The 19,119-nt window shown below is 29.9% G+C and overlaps 1 protein-coding gene across 3 annotated transcripts; it reads right to left on the bottom strand.

Annotated features, from left to right (window-relative positions):
• Positions 1-7,130: 7,130 nt before the first annotated feature.
• Positions 7,131-17,230, bottom strand: LOC129309665 (sufE-like protein 2, chloroplastic). Of its 3 annotated transcripts, XR_008592939.1 has the most exons (3): positions 16,367-17,230; positions 12,078-12,246; positions 7,131-7,313 (listed from the first exon to the last, which is right to left on the bottom strand). XR_008592939.1 is itself a non-coding variant. In XM_054951322.1 (2 exons), the coding sequence occupies exon 1, from the start codon at positions 17,067-17,069 to the stop codon at positions 16,386-16,388; it is 684 nt and encodes a 227-aa protein (XP_054807297.1). In that variant the 5' UTR covers positions 17,070-17,230; the 3' UTR covers positions 14,554-14,732; positions 16,367-16,385. The 3 variants fall into 3 exon arrangements, 2 of the variants coding, with proteins under 2 accessions (XP_054807297.1, XP_054807298.1); XM_054951322.1 differs by lacking the exons at positions 7,131-7,313; positions 12,078-12,246 and adding an exon at positions 14,554-14,732; XM_054951323.1 differs by lacking the exons at positions 7,131-7,313; positions 12,078-12,246 and adding an exon at positions 16,000-16,104.
• Between the last annotated feature and the right edge of the window lie 1,889 nt (positions 17,231-19,119).

Genomic DNA, 19,119 nt, shown 5'->3' with positions numbered 1-19,119 from the left:
GGATGATTAGGTGTTATATTGTTGTTATTTAAGATAATAAAAGTTAATGGGAGAACAAGCACCCATTGGTTGTGAGAAAACACAAGAGATTGAGATTTTTGGACAATTGAAGCAATGAAATTAGAGAGTTGGAAGTGGGTTAATAGAAGTAATATTGATGATTATTGGTGTAATTGTAGACTAACCTTATTGCACATAATTTGAGCTTAAAACAAAGCTTAAGAAGCAAGTTGTGTAAGGGTTAACCTTTGGCATCCTAACAGCTTGTAGTAATTGGGGGAATTTAATTCATGCTAATTGCTAGTTTAATAGATTATGGGTGTTTATGAACTTGTGAACATGTTTTATGTTTTTGGATATGTTTACTTATTTTTGAAAATATATCCAAGTGTGGCTTTTAGAAATAACTAGAAAAGTTTTATGTGATGTATATATAAGGAAAACATAAATGCTAGTGTGAATTTTCATAAAGAAATGAGTAAAAAGTAATGAATGATTTTTTTAAATGATAATTCTTAAGGGTAATGAGATTGAATGAAGTTATGTGATAATGATTATAGTTTTTGTAGAGAAATAAGGTATACCATGCATGATAAGCATGATTAATTGAGGAATGACGTGCCATGTTTCAAGCATGATTATGACATGATATATATTATGCATGTTATGCATGTGGTTGTTTGTATGATCATGATTGATGATAGGAGTTTATCTTGGGGGCGTAGTGATATAAAATCCACGTGATAAAGCCATCATTTGGAGCTTTATGGCTAACCCAATTTTGTCCCACTATTTGTTGAAGGACACCATCCTAACTCATCTCTACTTATTCTTTAAGAAGACTAGCTTAGGGCTACAGCACCCTACTTATTCACTGAGGGGAAACCCATGGTTTGGTTATGTGTCTTGTGAGCTTGGCCGGCTTTGTTTGTAGCAACTAGTAACATAGATATTAACTTAGCTTATGGTTTCAGCCAAGAGAGATAATGAGGATATAAGGGTGGTTAATGATCGTGCATCTCATTGATTGAATGTCACATGATTGATAAATTTAAGATTGGATAATATTATGTGTTGTGAAATTGTGAATGTGATAGTTAAATATTTGCCCACTTGGCATGCCTATGATTAGTTTACTTACATATACATGATTTAGAGAACTATGGTTGTTGAGTAGTTATACTCAACCCTCTCTATTAACATATTACAAGAGCTAATTAAGGAAATAAGTAAAAAGGGAGGCATCAAAGGCATAAGATTGAGTTTCCTGCAATATGCTTGTTTATTTTGAATTTATATGTGTAATCATTATGATAATGTCGACTAGTATATATATTTTGTTATACTTGAACCATTTGCATCTGGATCATGATATGGTTGTATTTTAGGCTCTAAGTAATAGTTATGTCATACTGAGTGCTTAGTTAGGGTAAAAATACTAATGCAAGTATGGATATCCTTATGTTGTCAATTATGGTTTTTTATTCTTGAAAATTATATAAAACCTCCCCCTCTTGATTTTGGTTAAATATGGGGGTTAAGGAATGAATTGTGAGATGATTTTGTTGGGTTATAGTGTATTATATAGGTTGTCTTGAGTCTGTTGAGTCTGTTGGCTTTTAAGAACATAGGTTTGGGTTCGGACACCTTAGAGCTTTGAAAGGTGTGAAAATATGGTTATTGTGGTTCTAGGTTTCCAACTTGGTGACATGAATAAATTTGGAAATGAAACTAGTGCTATAGCTAGTTTACTGAATAAGTTTTTTATGAACACTTAGATCACTTCAAATTGACATTAGATGAAAATTTAGGGCATGTCTGAAGTTCAACCTCAAATCTAATTTTTTTTAGCAAAGTTGCTATTTGATTTGTGCAATGTGCCGTGAAATATGACATAAAGCTTTAATAGCAGCAACGGCTAGCCTCTATGCGACGAATCTTAAATAAGCCACAGCAAATGTCTTGCTTTCTCAAAAAATGACTTTTTAAACTCTATTTTTCAAGGCTTTCAAACCTATATGGTATCCCATGCTTTCGTATGATTTAACACTCTGATGTTTATATGTCTTCTTGGCTTTGAAAGTTTCGTTCCTTATGTAAAATCTTGGGATCCTATAGACACAAAAGGATTTCTATTGTTTTCTAGTATACTAGAGTTTAATGACTCGATCTTATATTATTCTCTCATGGTAGAATATTCTACCATGGTAAGGGTTGTACCCTTATAGTGTATGATTTTGATTTAATAAGTTCAATTCTATTAATTATAGTAGATTTTTGAATTGAGCCTTTTCCTTTTCTTTTATGGTTAGCTTTTCATAACTATAATTAAATTTTATTTACCATGGTAAGATTGCTTGGGTAGTCATTCCCTAACTTCAATAGTAATATGTGGTTACATAGTTAAGTATTGTAGTAAATTAGGAATTATTACCACTTGGTAATAGATTCTCGAGTGTTGAGATTTGGTCTTGTGATTCTATGCTATATGAAAATTTTGCATTTGCATATAGGGCTAGCAATGATCATTTTACACATATTATTTCCCTTTCGCTTATGGTAACTGAATTGCTTTCTTTTAGTGTCTACTTTCATCTTTAGGAGGAGAGAATAAGAAAGAAGAGAAAGGCACAAACCACTAATATACCACCATTACCTCAAGGAAACAACACTTTTCTGAGGCAAATGAAGGAGGTAGTAATAGACCTTAAGGAGAAAGTGCATTAGCATGAGAAAGAGATAGGTGAAATGAAATGCAAAAAAGGTAATAACCATGATGGTAATTAGGGTTCTAATACACAACAGAACCCTGCCATCCTTAACACTGGAGTGACTCACCTTCCCTTATGTTAAGGGTGTAAGAAGAAGCAAAAAGGAAAAGTTTTAACGTGCAATAAATGTGGGAAGCACTTATATTTTCCCAATTTAGTCTATTTGAAAAAGGTGATGTATTAAAATTTTAATTATCATTATTGAAGTACTTATAAAAGATATTTAATGAAAATATACTTGAAAAATGTAAAATATTTTAAGAGATTAAAATTTCAAATAAATTTTTCTTATATCCATAAAATAATTACTAATACTCTATATTATATATTCTAAAAAGAGAATAAGATAGTATTTTTTTTGTTAGGCAATCAATTATGCATTAAGCTTATATTACAAATCACACATTCCTTTTTGTTATTTTATGTTCAATTAAAAGTCAAAGTTAACTTTTATTCACAAAAAAATTATATTATACTATTTTTAAAAGTTGGATGATAACATTATATCAAAAATGAGTTTAGAGTCTCAAACATTTATGAACAAATAGTTTAAAGGTCAATTGTTCTATTACCCTAAATAAAACAAGTTCAAGTAGTCTATTCTTCATGTGCATGCATCCAATAAATTGCTCCAATCCTGGATTTGATATGTATCTCTGCATTATTTAGTTTCTAACAGGTTTTTTCTTTTCATAACTTGCTGATGTTTTATTTGCTAAACTTGACGAGGGAGATTAATCAAAGATACAATACATGCCTAAAATCACTTAACGATCCAAACTAGAATTAAGTATATGATTAAGAGAGAAAAAGAGCTAAAACCATTTTCTCTAATGTATAAATTTTATAATGTGGTCAAGGACAAAATTACCTTAAGTTAATACAAAAAGGAATACTTGACTCTAAAATTGATAATTAATTAGGATCTTCTTCCTCGTCTGACTTATTTAATTAAACTTACTAGTGTAAGGCCCATTTGGTTTATGATTTTTGACTCATGAAAAGTATAAAATATTAAAATTAGGTGAAACATTAATTTTTTGAATTTTTTTATATTTTTTCAAGTATACTCTCATTAAATATTTAATATAAGAATCTTAATAATGATAATTAAAATTTTAATATATTATTTTTTAAAAAAAAGTAATAAATGACATACAAATATAGTTAAAAAATAATTATAAAAATCACTTAATATTCTATACTTAAACCAAAAAGAGTTTTAGAAGACAGCGCATATTGTGGTAAAAAAAGTACACAGAGATATATAAATGACTCAATGTATCTAATAAAGTATCATATATAATAAAACAATCACTCACTATTAATAATCATAGTTTGATAATTAATTTGAACATTTATTAATATAATATAAAGAATAAAGGTGGAAAAAGGATGCTAAGATTCTTCTTGGTTTTCTGGCCAACAAGGATGCTAAGATTCAGTCAAGCCCATGAGCAAACCTTTTCTTTTTCATGTATTATTTGATTTGGATGCATTGATTCGTGAGAAACCATATCCATCCGTTTCCCAAAGAAAAGTCAAATTTGAGCATGAGCAAAGATTACAATACTGCGTTGCGGCCTTTTATTTCCCCTATAAGAAGAAGAAGAAGAGTACAATACTGTAAATCAATGTTTTTAAAATTAAATCGGGCCGGACAGTTAGATCAATCCGACCATTAATCAGTCTAAATTTTGATTTGGTTCATATAAAAAAATTATTTTAGAGGTTTAGTTGTTTTGAACCGGTGGTTGGATCGGGAATCAAAATTAAGCCGGGAACCGTATCCGATTTTCAAAAACCAAACTATTAAAAAAAACTTTTTTTATTTTTTTATCAAATTTTTTAAAAAAATGACTAATTTTTTTAATCATTTGATATTATGTTGTATCATGTGACTTATTAAGTCATAATAAATTTAAAATATTTAATTTTTTTAAGTTAAGTAGCAATTTCATATGTATTTCTTATATTTAAATTACTATATACATATATAATTTTTTTAATTTAATTATTATATCATCGGTCTGACTATTGGTCCATCCAATTAAACCATGTGAACTGTGAACTGTTGAGTTTTTCAATTCAATATCCAATTTAATTTTGACAACATTGCTGTAAACACCATGTAATGAAGGCACACACAATTCCTAGGTTTTTGTGGCCTGTTTGGAACCACATTTGTAACGCTTGATCAAATTTAAACATTGTTGCATGTTTGGTTTTTAACAGTAAAAATAAAAACAAAGTTAGTTTGCCAAAAATAAACGTCACTTTCTTAAAAAAGGACAATTTTATTTCTACAAAATTACAGTATGCCCTTGTGCGATGCAGAGGGAGATATCAGCGTTACTGATTTGTTTTTTTTTTTTTTCCAAAAAAGATGTTATTGTTTTATTCACTATAGAACAAACAATAACAAAGAATTATATGTTAGAAAAGAAAAGATATTCTTTATTTAAAAAATATGTCAACCAAATAGGTTATATCAGAAGAATGAATTTTTTTAAAAAAAAAATTTAACGTCTAAAAAATGATAACCAAGCAAGCTGTTAAGTCAAAAATTAGGGAATAAGACTTGTTTTGAACCCATATTACAAAGTCTGGCTTTGATGCTCATCCCTCATCTTTGATAAGATCTAAATGAGTCAAATTTAGTCTGAATGGCCTAAATTTAAAGTATTTATTTTTTATTTTATATTTATCAAAATAAAAATTTATTTTCATTTAAATCAAAATTTATAAAATCTATTTTTATTCAAATAAAATTTTTATATTTTATTTTTATTAAAATAAAAATTATAATTTTCTAATAAATCTACTTTGTCACTAGTCTTAACAATACATATTTAATCTGAATGGTTCAATTTAATATTAAAACTTTTACTAATTTTTATAAATTGATTATCTAGAAAATTTATAAAAAATTTAATATTAAATTTGGATTGTTTAGAATATAATTCAATAATTAATTTATAAAAAATCTAAAAAATTTAATATTAAATTGAACCATTTAAATTAATTTGGAACATTTAAAGTAGTGTGAACAGATTTTTAAAAAAAAACTTTTAAATTTTCATAATCTTATTTTGATAGATGTAAAATAATAAAAAGGGAGACTATCAATGAAGGACCTTTAAAAGATCATAATATCTGATAAGGACTTGAATAGATAAGATAATTGCTAAAACAAGAACTTTACTTATTAATTGTTGATGTTTACTTGTTAGCAGACATTATTCATTTTATGCAATTAAATTGTTTTTAAGATCTTTGACTGATATTCTCTAAAATAAAAATTAAAAAAATAAAAGCTTTAAATTTTAATTGTCTAAATCTCATCAAAGATAATGAGTACCATAACACTCTTCTCCTAATAATCATTGAAGCCAAACCCATTCCAAGATCTATTGCCACTTTTTGAAATGCACACATCTATTTCCAGCCACACCAACAACCTGACACATCTAACCACTAGTACTGGATTTTATGAACGTGATTTATTATTGATACAAGAGCCTTGAGCAATTAACTTTGTAGGTGCACCATCATGCATTTCACCCTCAATTTATTTTTTTTCCTGTTTCCAATTACATGATCACTTGAAGAAATCAATTCTGCCTAACATATATTATAGACTTAAACTACAAATCTATCCTCAAAATTTTCACCCACATGTACCTCATATTTTTAAGTATTTTCTAGTGCAATGTGTAATGACCTCCATCACTATCAACATCTATTTGCAACACTTAAAATCAACAAATTAGATTAAGAAAGATACCAAAGGGAAAAATGATCAACCTTGTCTATTTAGAGCTCCAAAGGATACTTATTATTATTTTGAAGAAAAGGGATCTCAAAATAACTTCAATTTGAAAAAAATAAGATAAGGCCCTTGAAAACATTTAAAATCAAAGTACACAATGTTATAGATGCTTAGAAAATTGGTTAAGCATTAAAATAACTTAAACAAGGGTAAAAGAGTCAATTTGTAACACACCAATTTTTTTTAAATAATTTAACTCAACCATAGTTGGGTTACAGCCACCCAACACATTTTTATATCAATAATTTCAATATAAAATATTTTATAATTGGTTTCAACTCACACAATATAACATTTTAGATAAATTTTTACCTCTCACATGTCATTAGGCTAAATCACATTTATCCATCCTTATACTTCCAACAAGTAAACTAAATCACATTTGTCCATCATTATACTCCCAACAAGTAAAATAAGCAATTTAGTCAATTTTCAACACAAGCCAGTTATTTGGCCTTATAATCATGCCATTTTAACCAATCCAAAGTAAACCAAATATTAAAATTACAGTCATCCAAAGTGTATCAAAAATAGAAATAGTTTGAAAAGTATGATTACATTTATATATTCATATAATTATCAATAAACAAAAAGTCCTAATATTGACAATATAACACATTATAAATCATAAATCAAATACCCAAAAGAGACAGTGGATCTATGCCACTAAGCCTCTGGGACTCTTCCACGTGTTACTCGTAGCTCTTCTCCTGAAAATTATTAATCATATAAGGAGACTCAAAAGTCCCAGTAATCATAACCAATTTATGATAGTATATACAAACAGTTAAGTGTGTGCTTATTAAGTGAGAATTAAAAATAATATAATTCCAACACATATAAGAAATATTACAATACACACAAATAACCATCCTTATATCCCTCCATTAACCTAGAGCCGTAGCCCTCACTCGGTGCTAAATTACCCGGCCAAAGGTGGATTAGCTCGAGCCCTTACAAGCCACCTATTGAGCTCCAATAGGGACGTACCACGTGGCACATAAATATAACAACAATAGCAAGTCTTCCAACACCTCCCACAATAATTAAACAAATTCATAATAATATTGCATAATTATACAATATTACAAAATTCATAATTTTCTCAATAATCACCCAATTAACATGAAGTAACACTAATCACAAATTAAAAGCATGGTTACCTCGTGGCTTTTTCAATAAATTATTCCTTACAATTTCTCTCCCACCACAATCTTCACCAATAATACAATCTACAAATAACATATTATTTATAAATATTAGTTTCAATTTTTGAAACTAATAAAATAATTCTAATAATAGAATTAAAAATATAACATAATTCTTAATTTTAAATCTTAATACAAATCTAGAGTTAATACTATTAAGTAAAATTTTTAACTCCTTTTTTACTTATCAATAAACATTAATAATTTAAAAATCAACTTCTAAACTAATTTCTATTATCAAAATTTTTTTTATTTCATAAATTCGCACCTAAAATACCCAAAAATTAAAAATTAATTCTCTAGCTTAGAATCATAATCCTATAGCCATAATAATTCATTTCTCATCTCAAATAATCATCTAAACCTCAATAAATTAACATATATTTTCAGATCTAGTTTAGAATTTGATCCATAAGCCACAAATTCAAAGATCATCAATAAATTTATACTTTAGAACATTTATTATACTACTAACAACCTCATAAATCATACTTATTCAACATAAATTCATCCCTCTTTCTGATCTTAAATTTTCTACCACCACAAAATCAGAAACCAAAGAGAAAGGATGACTAAGAAAATTTTTTAGAACACTTACTTAGTTTTGAAAAGCTTAAAATCACACCCTAAATATCCTATTAAAAACTCTTACCTTAAAACCCAGCACCGGTGAACTTAGCTCACAGACGCTCTCTCTGCCTCAGCTCACGCACGAAGGAAAGAATGAAGAAATGAAGAAAACATGTGAGTTTTTATAAAAAAAAATTCAGTGAGTCCCACATTTTTTATTATTATTTTTTCTTTCCTCTCTCTTCTTTCTTTTTTTTATTATTATTATTATATAAACATAATCATTGCACCGGGAGAGCACCGAAAGTTCACTTCTTCTTCCCCCTTTTTTTTTTATTCATACCTTTCTCTTTTTTTATAATAATAATAATAATTTAATAATATATTTTTTTAATTAATTAATTAATTTAATTTTTAAAAAAATTTAATTTAGAATTATATCCTAAATTAGATTTAATAATCATTTTCTACTAATTTGCTTACCTCTAAATATTTTTTAAAATTTCTATTAACCCAAATTAACTATTAAAATTTAAATTGGGATGTTACACAATTTTCACAAACTAGACCATTTTTGCAGCTAGACACTTCATTTGGCATGGCTCATGGTGTAGGGATCACTTGCCATGGTCAAGATCACAATCCGTCATGGCCAAACCTATCATTTGTCACAACTAACACCCATTTTGTCATTCAACGTGGCTCACTAAGTTATTTGCCGTGACCAATGGACTGTATCAGCAGACAACGTAAACAGCCTATGAGAATCAACTTTTGGGGTAACTAACTTTTAGCTCACTAAGTTGTCTGTCATGACCAATGGACTGTATCAACCATACATCATAGACTTGCATGATTAGTCACCATTACCAAAACCAAATGGGAACCATTACAATAATTGCCTAAGTCAACATCATATATGCTTGTGTCTAAGCAATAGAACCATAGTTATCCAGTTTATCATCAAAACCAAGCAATCAAAAAAAGAACAAAAGAATACTTGAAAGAAAAATCAATCACTAAATCTTCTATTAAACTCAATAAAAAAAAGGCTCTAGCCAGTGCCACAATAGGCCACCATTAATGGTAATTCAAGTTTCAAGGTTGACTAGGTACTATGTACAAACATAATAATTTATATCTTTTAAACCATGCCAGTTTTCTAAGTTTGTGCAATAGGATCACGACATGTTGGGCCTTTTCATTGATTTTTTTAGCTGTGTTTTTACTCATACGCATTTTTTTTCCTAATTAAACTTTATGCTTTTCTTAGGCCATTATAAGTCATTTTTACTCAAACTTTCATATCTTTATATATAGAGACCCAATTACCCAAATCAAAAAAACCAAGGTAGTAAGGTACTACTAGCACACTCATGGCTTCAATTTCACTATTTGATGTAAAGATTGACATTAATTATGAAGATGGTTACTGAGTATAATTGAGTTAGCAGAGTGGATTTTTAAACATTTTGTTCTCTCTCTCTCTCTTTTTCTTTTTCTATTCCATGGAAGCATACCCCAAAACTTCTACAAGCCTCTCTCTCTCTCTCTCTCTTTCTCTCTCTCTCTCTCTCACACACACACACACACACTCGAAAACATAGGAGATAATACTTTTTCTCCCTTTTAGTCTATATTACCCTAAAAGCTTTCATGTAGTCAAGCTACTATATCTAAAATGACACAAACACTGACACAACATCTAAAACCACATACCTTTGAGCTTATATTAATCCCCCCCAACACATACAAAAGAGATAATATTTTGTCTTCCTTTTAGCCTATATTACTCGAGAAGGTTCTTTGTAGTCAAGCTACTAATTCTAAAATAATTGAATTTATTCAAAGATTTGAACAGTTAAATTAAAATAAGCATTCTAATTTTTGTAAAAAAATTAAAAATAAGCCTAAAATTGAGGATAAAATCTACCATAATCCCATTGCTAAGGAACTAAATATGCAAGTGTTATAAATATTAACCTTAAAGCCCTCCACACTTAAATCAAATAGTGTCCTTACTGTATAAGCCAAAGCAATAAAATATAAGGGAAATATAAAAAAGAAACTAATACTCTCCTTAACTCTCCTTAAGATAGGTGGTACAATAATGTGAGGGTGGGGTGTAACTAGCAAGGTCAGTTGCTACATCCGTCAACCAGTCCTCAAAAAATGCAATGAATAGATGCATAGGATTTGCAAAAACTCAGCCAAGTATGGAATAAAACCAAGCGCTATTCAAAAAGTTGTAACAACTATAGAACAAATGATTAGAGACCATATAATCAGTTATTTAAAATGAGCACATGCAAAAACTGAAGATGAGAACATGTGATCAATAAAAAAAATAACAAATAGGCATGTATGACAATGACTTTTAATAATCAAGCTCACAAAAGCTAGGCTGTGAATAAGTAAAGTCAAACAGAGGTGATCTAATAACCAAAAACATACTAAAGTTGGCCATCTAATAGCATGAGAACAAATAAACTCATATTAAACACTAAAATATCTATTAAACATCAATAATCAAAGAGAAATTTATCTACAAAGCATAAAGGTATATAGAATTCTTAAGCATTAAACAGAATTAGCCATACATGACTCTAAATATACAGAAAAATCGAAAATCAACATAAGGAATGGAAAGCATAGACTAGAAGAAAAGAGTTTTTCATAAAATCTGCTCAAATCGCTCTCCAATCTTGACTATGCCTTTAAGACTTGGTTGGAGCTCCAAAATCAACTTCCTAACTTGAAACTATTCAAAATGTAAAAACCATTGAAACCTTAACCTCTCACGACTTAAAACCAAAAGAAAATAATGCTATGCATTTTGCTGTCTAACGTGGCCATAGCTATCCCTTGTTTCTTTGTTGTTCTGCAACACATGCTTACCATAGCAGGGGCCATGGTCACCTTTTAGAATATTCTTTTTAGAATTCTTCTTATTTTTCTTTTTTCAATTTCTTTCCTCTTCTTATCAAGGTGTCCTAAAATATAAGCACCACTCATTTTACTCAAAAATGCTTCCAAATTATAATAATTAAACAAGAATAACCTATTTGTAAATTGTGACAAATTAATGAGAAAATGAGTTTGAAATTAGCTAAAAAAAAGGAGATGACTCTCTAATTGCTAATAAAATCTATTCAAAACATATAAAAATTAGAGAGTCATCAATAGACTCATGCAATTGCAATATATATTCCAACAATTACAAACATCTAATGTTGTCAATAATAAGTATTCAATTATACAAACTGAAAGTCCGCCCAAAGAAATTAATCTACAATTAACAAATAATAGACAACATTAATGACTAATCATCTTTAATTAACTTTAATCACAATTAAGGCTTTAAACCCTCATTAAGCATGATCAAGTAAAATCAATCCTAAAACTGACTCCAATTAACTTATTTAACTTTTATTAGCTTATCTAATACTGTTAATCCATTGTATTAGCTTAAACTAGGTTAATTTGTATAATGGTTAATTTTGAACCCATCTTTAACACTAATAACCACTATCATTAGCATAAAAAATAATTATAAACTTAAATAACCACTTTTAGACTCCATTAAAATCATATGGGTAGCTGGGACTCCCATTCATGTTCGAATATAGCTCCCAACCTAGAAAAACTTGAAGAAAAATGCACAAAAAGGGTAGGGGAATGAGTGGAGAAGCTTACCTAAGGATTTGGTAACCCAAAAACACCTCCAAGCATAGGTAGAGTCAAACCCTAGTAAGGCTCCATGCTTCTCTCTCAGTTTCTTCTCAACTCTCCCTCTAGTTTTTGATTCCATTCGTGTCTCTTAGATTTAAAATCTAATGTGTCTACCATGGCGTATGGCATTGTCCTACATAATGAATGGCACAATTTAAGAACCATAACTTAAGCCCATTAATTGAGGCCCACAGTAGCCCAATAACTCTTCTAGTCCCATTCTAAGCCCTGTATAGGGTCTAATAGATCTAATGATCATTCAATTACTCTAATTATTCTCATTAGAACCTAGATTAATTATTTTTAAACCTTAAATTAATTTTAATTAAGCATATAATAAATTTTGAAATGTTACACAATATTACCCCTAACTTTTTTCATTTTGGTACAATGCCGTCTTCTCATTACCCTTTGACCGGTTTGACCATTAACGTTGAAATTTTGATTGTTTTGTGCTTAGTTAGACCACCACCTCATGTTCCACGTATGTGAGTGAAAAAAAGAAGTGGGTCCATGAAGATATTTGAAATCAATTCTCCTTTCTCCTTCCTTTGCCTTTCCTAATCTATCGCTCTGAACCCTTCCCCCTTTCTTATCTTCTTCGTGCTGCTATCTTCCCTTCCACATCTTCTTTGTACAGAGTTATGGAGGAACCGAGAGCATGAGAGTGGATTTAGATTGAAGAATAAATGGATATGGATTCCATGACTATGGTGACAATGAGAACGAGAGTTCCTCCTCCTCAGCTTCAACAATGAGAGCTTATGATTGGGCTCCTTATAGGCTTAGGTTTTGAGTCGTTTATTTAGGAAGCTTGAAACGAATGAAAATTCTGTGTGAGCTGGTTTGTTTATTTTGATCTAATTTTGATCCATGAGTTTCAAAATGGAGAGCAGTGTTCCCTCTTAAATTGATGTGTTAGACTTTCTTGATTTGGATTGTTGATTATGATCTAGATTTGGTCTAGGTTTGTTTCAGTTAGTTTCAATTTTATTTGGATTGTCAATTGATTTGACCATGTTTATTTTTTAGTTTGTTGATTTGATTGATCTAGGTTATGGTTTTTTTGATTTGTCTTTTAAGTGTTAATTATGATTTGTCTTAGATGATTTTTTTTTTATTTTGGGGCGAGGTTTTGTTACGGTTCGTAATTGATCATGGTAAAAGTCAATGTTCATTGACTTCTTCTTCAAGAAGTAAAGATGATTGACAGAATTGAGAGAAATGCTTCAGTTTGGCAAGATATTGAAGAAGAATGAAGAAGATGCATGAGGGGGTGAGAAGGGAGAGGGGAAGCAGGAGAAGGGGATGAAGTTGGAGAGGAAGAGGTAAAGGGAAGATGAAGAATCTGATCTACATAGCTATGGATGAGGAGGATGTGTTTTTTTTTTCTTTTTTTTTTTAAATTTTTAAAATATGTCATGTGACTGCCAAAGAGGTATTTAATTGTCAAAATTAATATGTCAACGGTCAACATTTGTTGTCAAACCTTGTACCAAATTAAAAAATGTTGAGATGATGTTACACGAAAAAAAAAATAGAGAGAGAGAATTTATGAGATACATCTATATGAAAGAGAGAGAATTTATGAGATACATCTATATGAAAATTTTGAAAATAAATTTCTAATTTAACCTCATATTATACTGAATGGAGCCCAATTATTATTAATCTCACAAGATTAAAACTTACTCTTCCAATCTTATTATAAGTTATTTTTATCAACTTCATTAATATTAATATAATAAAAGTATAAGAAATAAAAGTAAGCAAAATTGTAAATATAACCCTTAAATAAAAAGTAAAAAATAAATAAATTATGTAATATTATTTCTTCTCTCTCTTTATTTTTAAGAATAGTTTTAAAATTTTAATTTAAAATAAAATATGTCTATCAATTAACAATTTATAAAATGAATCAAATAATATTTTTAAAAAAGAGTTTAATATACAAGTATGGAAGGAATGCGTGCTAATGGCCAGGTGCTTTTATCAATAGTGTCAGTCCTGATTCGTCATGGAAAAGTCAGCCAAAGTCTTGCTTAAATGCGATAACAATCATGACAGGATTGCATAAAAAACAAGATCGCACTAGATTTTATCTTAACCTAAAATTTAATCTTTTTTATAAAAAAAATTAAATTAGACAACCTATAGTTTGATTTTTTTTAATAATAATTCAAAGATTAATAAAACTAAACTTAATCTATAGGATTAAGAGACTGGTCCTATCAGTCTAATACTTATTTAGCTTTTTTTTCTCTTTATTATATGATAGGCAATAATTCATTTCAACATAATAAACTCAATTAAGATAGTAAAAACACTTATAATAATAATAAATTCATAATAATTTTCAACAACAAGACAAAAAAAATCTCTGTTATATGATTTAAATTTATAACTTTAATAAAAACAGCACTTAATAAAATTCAACAACACTACATTACAATAACAATTTAGAAACAAACTCAATAAATCTTTATACAATCATTTCCTTAGCATTAATTACACTTCAAACATTTATCAAAAATAAATTAATTATAATTATAATAAAAAAATTAATAGGACTGAACTGCACCAAGTGATCTGGATGTTTAGTCTCTTGTCTAGTCCAACCTAAAAAAATAGTATGATCTTTTTAGTCTTTTTGATCCTAAAGGATCAATGTCCATGTGAATCAAACAAGATTGAGATCCTCTCATATTAGATTGAATCAGATAAAACTAAAAGACTTTTATACAGTGCTAAATCATGGTTCATAGACTCAACAAACAGATCACATGATTTTGGCATCCTCTATCAACACATACACCTATCAATCAATCACCAGAGATGTAAATGGGGGATTTGGTTTTGGCGCTTAGCACCAATTAACACAACCGCAGTGCTGATTTTTTTCTTTTTCTTTTTAACCACAAAATAATAATAATAATAATAATAATAATAATAATAAATATGATAAAATTATTATTTTAATATTTAATAAATAAATTTACCTTGTTAAAATTTGACATAAATAGTTTAGATAAAAATTTTGATTTTAATCAATTAAAAACTGTATTGAAAAAATAAAAAAAATGACACAAAGAGTTTAAAATAAGGGTTGAATATAGTAAAATGAGCTAGTTTCTCACAATATAATAAATTAATATTTAAATTTTTATTAAGAGAAGTGCATATATGTAATACCCGATTATGCTTCGAATGATATTATCTCTCATAAATAGATAGCTATTCAAAATCAATAAAATAAAAAATATCTTATGAAACATTTTTAGTTATAGTTCTAATTTTTTTTATTACAATTCTAAATTATTCAAACTAAAATTTATATATGAATTGTTGAGGTCAAATTTTAACGAGTTAAATTTATTAAATATTAAAATATTAATTTTATCATATTTATTTATTTATTATTATAATAATTTTATGGTTTAATGAACAAGAATTGCCACCAATTCTCGATCCTAGAGACTTAGACTAGCATTTGGAGTTAGTCCACCAGTTCACACAATGCCTCTGGAAGAAAAATATAAGCCGAAGAAATTCACGTTTAAGACTACAAATTAACACTGCAAGGGTAGCATTAATTGGTGTTGAGCATCGAAACTGAACCCGGTAAATGGGGTACTCCAATTTTAGTCCCTTTTATTTGTAGAAGTTATTAATTTAACCCTTTAAATTTAATTTATATCATTTCATCCATATCTAATGTTTGCTTTAGATATCTAGTTAGTTTTCTAAGTTTTGCAAGATAAATTAATCCTAAAAAGATTGTTATGTAAATTAAGTTGTTAATGTGAAATGCACACATGAATTAATTAATATACATAAATTAAATTTCCTAATCCTAATTGCTGACATATTATTAACTTTACTATTTATAATTCTTAATCTAATTTACACGGCTTTTTCACCTGAATATGTTGCTCCCCCCCCCCCCTTCTTCCTTGTCCAAGTTTGCATTCTTGCTTCTCACATTATTAATCTATATAAATGCCAAATCATCATTTCATTAGCCATGCATGTCAACACAATTTAACAGTATTAATTTCGAGAAACCAAATAAACAACACCCCCAAGCACAACCATGCAAGGGATTAAAAATTGTATTATCTTAAAAATAATTTTCCTGATTCATACAATTGTACGATAATACTGATCAGATGGTACATTTTTCTATGCGCTGTTACCAAGATGCACATTTCGTTGGAAGCTAAGACTATTAAGAACAATGGTAGTTAAATTACCAGTTAGTCATGAAGCTAATCAATGATTGCAAGACGAAGGAGAAACAAATTGATCAAATTTTTCCCTGGTGGCCTTCTGCATGCTGAACAAGATATTGTGCCAAGTGTTCACTCTGGACTGGGCCTTCACATGCAAGCCCACGTTCATCTCCGCCAAATCCTCCGCCGCCACCGTCAACACCTCCTCCGGCTCGGCGCCGTCCAAAATCCAGATCAAGCACCAGCAGAAACCCTTCGATATCTCAGAATCGCTATCGGCTCTGAATCTCATTCTCCCACACTCGTCCATCTCCGCAATCAACCACACCTGAGTTGTGCATCCCTTCACTCTGTTCTCCGGCACGCGGGCCGATTCGTCCAGCGGAGGCAGAAGCGCCGCGAAATGCAACAGCCTTTTCACTCGATCGATTGGCTCCGAGAGAGACCTAAATTCCGAAACGAGTTGATTGAGCTTATCGGCGGCGGCGACGACGTCTGACGGTAAGGCGACGGCACAAGAAAAGCTAGGGATTCGAGGAACGGAATTGATCTCAGAACGGGATCTGTGAAGCAAGCGATTTCCTCCATTGTTGTCGACCCAGAGTTTATATTTGACGACGTGTTTAGGAGTGAAGGGATTACGATTCGACAGTTTTGGGAAGAGATAGGAATGTGAAGAAGAAGAAGCAAGACTGGTGAATGACTTTGGAGTAGCAGAGACCATGGTGTAGAATCGGCTTCAGTGAATTGTGAAGAAGAAAACTATGAAGTGATCATGGAGAAGAGATCCATGAAGTTAGGAAAATTATGAGGCTCGTATGATTCTCTGGTCAAAGACGGAGACATAAGAAACAGAGTAAGAGAGTGTTGAAGTTTCAAAATCTTACGTAATTGCTTACGGCGACCACAGCAGCCAGGCACTTACGTAATTGCTTACATTACAACAAACTGGTTTGTTGTCCAGTCTATTCCATTAATTCTGGGAAGAAAAAAAAAATCTAACGTCAGGCACATTAGATATTTATAAACTGCATACTATATATTTTATATTTTATCTTTTTTTTTTTTTGTTAAACAGAGCGGGGCCCAAGCACCAAAAAAAAAACAAAAAGGGAAAATAAAAAATTAAATACTCAAGACTCTCTGATAATTCATCTCCATGTGTCATCCAGTCCAGTCCATTCCATTAGTTCCAGGAGTGTCCCAATTCTTCTGGTAAACTTATCCGCATCTCTACATGTTAATAATCTTTCTATCCTCTGGGCAAGTGTCTAAGAATCCGACTCAATGATGACAGCGTTACCCTCCACCTGTATCAATAAAGCCTCACCTCAGCATCTTCCACCGAGCACCTCCACAACTTGCTTCACCATTCCTACATTAATGTTTAGTTTAATCCAAGCAACCTGAGGATTTTCCCATTTAACACCAGTAGCTATGGTTCAAATACGCCTGCAATTTTGGTTCTGGACCTCCTTTATCTCATTTGCATATTTTATTTTTTAATCACAATTACAGGCTCAGCTGGCTAACAAAACCCAGCCTCAAACAATTGGCAATTTCTCCAAGTCCGCGAAAACCAAGCTCCATTGGCCAACACCAGATTCCACTCACCATCACAATTCCTGTTTTCTTTCTTTTCTTTTCTTTTAAGGTTTAACAGCACCCACCCACGCAAAGGAAGAAAAAATAAAATTAATTAGAGCTGGTAATTTAGATAGCCTGAACTCGCAAGAAAAAGTTAAGGCTGAACTTAATTATATAGACTTTTTTAAGAAAATAGGATATTTTAAGCCTAATTCGAATAAGCTTGTTTGAATTGAGCTCAACCGTTAAAATTTTTAGCTTTATGTATATGTAAAGCCAATAATTTTAGCCAAATCTAACAGTCTAGTTTGAAATTTGGTAAAAAAAAAAAGTTAAAACCATACTTAATTATATAAGTTTTTTTAAAGAGAAGAGAATAATTTAAACTTGATTTAAACAAGCTCAACTTCTCGTACTACTAACTCTAATATTAATATTTCGCTCCCGCTATTAGTAAACAAAGAGTAAAATTCTTCGACCTATGCTCTGTTTTACTTTAATTACAAATGCTTCTTATTTATTTTTGAAACCTATATAAATCTCCTCTGAATAGTTACAAAATATAAATATCCTTCACCGATTCTTCCTGCCTCCACCTCTAATATAATTCTTGCATATGTTTCTTGGGATAATTTGAGTGGTAGATGTATTCCGAACACTAGGAATTGGACTGCAAGTTTGGATAAGGATGCGTGGTGAAGAGATGGTGCTTGGCTTTTATGACAGATTGAACACTACATACCTCTTGTAATCATCTGTGTAGGAAGCTAAATAGTTATTTTCCCTCATTTTTAACCTTTCTCCTCCTTTCCTTGTATGCTCTGTTTCTTCTTCATTGCTTCCCTTAGAAAAGTTTGAGAATCAATCAGTATATATTTTAAAACTATTCCCCTACTTTCCCCTACCTGTAGCAACTTCTCCATCTTTTTCCCAGCCTGCTACGTGTCGTTTGGGAGTAAAATTTACCTTCCAAAGTGTCTCGTTACTTTTCCCATTTTTCCTTTTCTTACTTTTTATCACTTCTATTTGATTTTTTTATCCTTTTTCAAACATTACTTCAGTGGCGATTTTCTTTTTAAAATTTTAGTAAACACTTTATTTTATCTATCATTAACTAAAAAAATTATAAAAAATAAAAATATATATAAAATAATGAATCAAATTTAAGAAAAAAGAGAAAAAACATA

This window comes from Prosopis cineraria, unplaced genomic scaffold, assembly GCF_029017545.1.
Source record: "Prosopis cineraria cultivar Desert tree isolate PC_DT_omini unplaced genomic scaffold, ASM2901754v1 PC4, whole genome shotgun sequence".
NCBI lineage: Eukaryota > Viridiplantae > Streptophyta > Magnoliopsida > Fabales > Fabaceae > Prosopis > Prosopis cineraria.
Note: the sequence above shows the minus strand (reverse complement) of the source record. Positions and strands in the feature narration are given on the sequence as shown.

What these genes read in the sequence shown, in the direction of transcription:
- LOC129309665 (XM_054951322.1), bottom strand. Translation starts at nt 17,069, where the DNA reads ATGGTCTCTGCTACTCCAAAGTCATTCACCAGTCTTGCTTCTTCTTCT.